Genomic DNA, 3,951 nt, shown 5'->3' on the forward strand with positions numbered 1-3,951 from the left:
AAACAAGACCTATAAATTAAGATTCAATTTATTCTGGGTAGAATTTATTGCTTTGGTGATTTAGTGGAACAACCTCATTTAGGATGATCACATCAGAGGCTTCTAAGTCTAATTAAATCTGAAGAAGGAGGGGGTTTTAGTGCAAAAGTGTAAGCTGTCACCACACACTGCAGTTTGGTAGAGGAAGTGGTGGGAGAAGGAATTAAACTTAAATCATATTTCAGTTTACAAAAAAGATCTCTCTGATAATTTATCTATATATAACAAAAATTTACATTTGTGATGCCTTTCCGTTTCTGTTTAAATACTTAGTAGGCATATGGATCTTATGCAGGGTTGATGCCATATTTAATTTTTCATGAATGAAAAAGTCTACAAGACATAGACACATTGTCTGTTCAATACTGTTTTATATAAAGATACTGTACTTTACTGTCTATGTACAGTACTGTCCATATATATATATATTTTTTCACACCACTGTATATGAGATACATTTTATTATACATTTTTGGGATTTATTTATTAATTTATTTTTTTGATGTCATGCCAACTAAGTGATTGACATCCAGGTATACAACCACTAAGCAATAGTCTTATTTCTGTAGTTTCAAAAGAACAGAAAATAGACATATGTAAATGAAAATGCACATATAAATATAAACAAACAGAAGTGATTAAATACTATGTTGTGTTGCCTGCATGATCTAATGCTTCAAACACAAAAACTTTTAATATGTTAAATCATAAAGCACACAGGTTTAGACTGGACTAAGCAGTAGTGCATTATGTTTTATCATTCAATAATTAGATATTATAATACCCACGTTAGTTCCATCAACCAACAATCATCATTCAGACACAAGCCTAACTGACCTAGAAGTGTTTATAGACTGGCACCTGCACTTCCTGTTCGAGACTTTATTGCACTTTGCTCCAGTACTTTAGCACTTTTACTGCCAGTTACAATTTCTTTATTTTGGCTTCCATGTCCTATTTCAGAATTAGACTAACTACGTATTTTGATCATTTATTGAAGTCTCTTAATTAAAAAATATTTTCCTGCTGTTAATCAAATCTCATTTGGATGGTAATATATCCACAGAAAACGTCCTTTAATTTACCACGCAAGAATTAAAATCCTGCCACCTAAACAAAAGCTGTGGATGGCAAACTGCCCCCCTCCCCCTCGGCTCTCTCCCTCTGCCTCATGTGCTCTGTGTGTGTCTACTCTGCAGAGTACATCCAACTCGCCCCGAATACATGCTCACTGTCTAACGCCGTGACCTAACCAAACGTAACCCTAAAAGAGTCCTCTTTGAATACAACGCTTTATCTCAGTCCGGAAGCGATAGAAAACGTGTGACTACGTCACTGATGTAAATGGCTAGCACATTAATAATAGTGCGTTATCTTTGCGCGCGTCTCTCACTGGACGCCTTCACGTCAGGTGGTGCTGTACAAGTAATGAAGAGGTGAATCCCCAGTCTACAGTTTTGGGACCTACTTGAGCACCGGCGTCCAAGCGAGTCAGCGTGGGTTCTCCGTGGCGTTTTGTGTCAGTAACTTCTGCGTCGTAAACTGACATCATCTCATCATGCCTGGCAAGAAATGAATCCTGGTTCAGCGCTCGACTCACATAGAAACGCGCACGGACAGAACTTTGCTTGCAACTCTTGTGTGGTGGATACGGCACGCGCCGCGGCAGCGCGCGGAGGATTAACAACTTTCCTCAGAAACAGCGCTAGCGTCCTTCCCATGTCGCTTCAAATCCTTCCATGTCACCAATTATTGTTGCTTTAATTGGACGAGAATGTTTCAGAAACCATATCTGCTCAAACACGGGGAAAACATCGTTGGTAAGCCTTGAGAAGCGGATAATAAATGACTTTTATGCGCCTCAGACTCGCGTCCTCGCCAGGTGTACTGTGAAGAGACAGAAGAGGAATGTTTATCCGAAATTTATTGCCGCTCAGTTTGGGGTTTTTGCCGTTTTTGTTAAGTCACTGTTTTCTCTCACTGTTTCTTCCGTTATTTCAGGTAAGTTGGACTGAGCAGTTCAGTCGTTAATGATAATTCGTACGTTAGTCCGGTTCAATAACTGAGCGTCGCGGATGCTCACGTGCATAACGGACACTATGGGATTTTCTACTGCGCTGAGTTTGATCGAATATATCTAGTTATTTAGATATCTACTTCTGTGTTTGTATACCTATACATTGTCAGATACAATTGACAACTATTAAACCATAAATGGCATTTATATAATTTTTCATTATATGAAGTTATTAACCTACGAGAGTTTAATCAGTATGTTTAGATTCAGAGAACCGTTTAGGAAGATTTCATTTTAATACACTTAATGGCTGAAAGCAGAATATCCATGGACATTTGTGTGTAATATTATGACCTCACACATCTAGTATTACTTCAATAGTAGTATTTACTACTAGTCTAGTGCACTAGTATGCACTACATTTTATTCAAAGAGTATCCCCTCCTCAGCAGGGCCCTGCACAGACATTTTGAGGGGCAGTGGCCCAAACCAAAAAAGGGGCACTAGGGGGGTGGGTGCTTGTTAATACAAATTATCCAGTTGTTACAAATATACAATTAAACGAGAAGACAGCACACACTGTAATAATTTCAGACTTTATTGTAGATGTTTTGATAAGAATGGGCTCTCCCTCACACTCTGAGCCTGCTTCTGCATCTTCAATGGAAGTAGGGGAGAGGGGGGTAAGTTGAGCCAGTGGGTAAGTGGAACACCCCCCCCTTTTCTTGGCAACTGTACACTTTTACTGGGGGGGGGATGGAAGGCACCCATTTACTTGAAAAACTGTTTTTGGCTTGTCAAAGTAAAATTTTAGCATAACAGATGTAATGGTTGTTACATCAAAGCAAATGTATCCAGGTTTTATTGTATTTATGATACATATAGGTGATTTGGCAACATATAAAACCATGCAAATAATTTAGCTAAATATTAGCCTGAACTGGTTAGCTACAGTAGCTATTTTTTCCAAAATGGCAGCTATGAGGCAAAGTGAGCCAAATGTTGTGGGGCCAATTGAGTCAGCATTTTAACTTACCCCACCATAAGGCACTGTAGTTAAGTTAAATCTCTGAATTATAAACTGGTGTTTTAATGTGATATTACTGGTTTAGATTATCATATATACATATTTTGTAGTTTATTTGACAGGGACAGTGTACAAGTGCACCAAATCCTTCTCTGATAAGAACCAGAAAATGCTTTTCATCGCATTATAATCAGGTTTTTAAATAATTATTTATTTATCATGGGTTTGAATCAGATTTGGTCAGATGGTCATTTTACACCCAGACGGTGCCTCTTACCCACTGACTCGACTCGGGTCATCTTACCCCTAACCCGGGGCAAACTGAGCCATGGGAACACTTTTATTATATGAAGCATTATTTTTAGAACCCTTTGTCATAGATACATTCTGATCATTTAAAATGATAGGAATAGTTTAATTTGGATAGGATAGGATAGTTACTTTCATTGTTCTTCTGTTTTCTTTTAACTTATCTTGAGGACCACATAAGTAAAAAATGGAACTGCCTTTAGCAGCCTCGCTTCGCTCTTCGGTCTCCGTCTTCTTTTTTGCGAAGGCATTTATTTATTTTTTTGTCTACAAAGTGGGCCAACAACAGCGAATTTTGTGTTATTTATATTAGATCTGATCGGGTACAATAGTTTGATTAGACATTCTAATTCTAAGACCGTGGATATTTTGTTGTTATTACTTTTAAAAGACCGAGAGCAAATCATTACCGACAGAAATACAGAAACAAACCACCAAATTACTAATTCAGCGAATCATCCACTGACTTCAATGTGGATTGTAATGCATCTACCTGTTAATGCAACGACATTGGGAACTGTGGTCTCCACTCCAGAGAGCAGCACACAGATCGTGAGAA

At 38.1% G+C, this 3,951-nt stretch overlaps 1 protein-coding gene across 2 annotated transcripts in view; it reads left to right on the forward strand.

Annotated features, from left to right (window-relative positions):
- Window positions 1-1,201: 1,201 nt before the first annotated feature.
- The window catches only part of prima1 (proline rich membrane anchor 1), a 32,973-nt gene continuing 30,223 nt past the window's right edge, over window positions 1,202-3,951 (forward strand). The window contains exon 1 of one of the 2 annotated variants that reach the window (XM_016516670.1): window positions 1,202-1,859. In XM_016516670.1, the coding sequence (XP_016372156.1) occupies window positions 1,779-1,859 (81 nt within the window). In that variant the 5' untranslated portion in view covers window positions 1,202-1,778. Of the gene's footprint in view, window positions 1,860-1,910; window positions 2,041-3,951 lie in introns of those variants that run through there. The other variant, XM_016516669.1, reaches the window with a different exon arrangement.

This window comes from Sinocyclocheilus rhinocerous, unplaced genomic scaffold (genome assembly GCF_001515625.1).
Source record: "Sinocyclocheilus rhinocerous isolate Xijiao unplaced genomic scaffold, SAMN03320098_v1.1 scaffold1169, whole genome shotgun sequence".
NCBI classification, from domain to species: Eukaryota; Metazoa; Chordata; class Actinopteri; order Cypriniformes; family Cyprinidae; genus Sinocyclocheilus; species Sinocyclocheilus rhinocerous.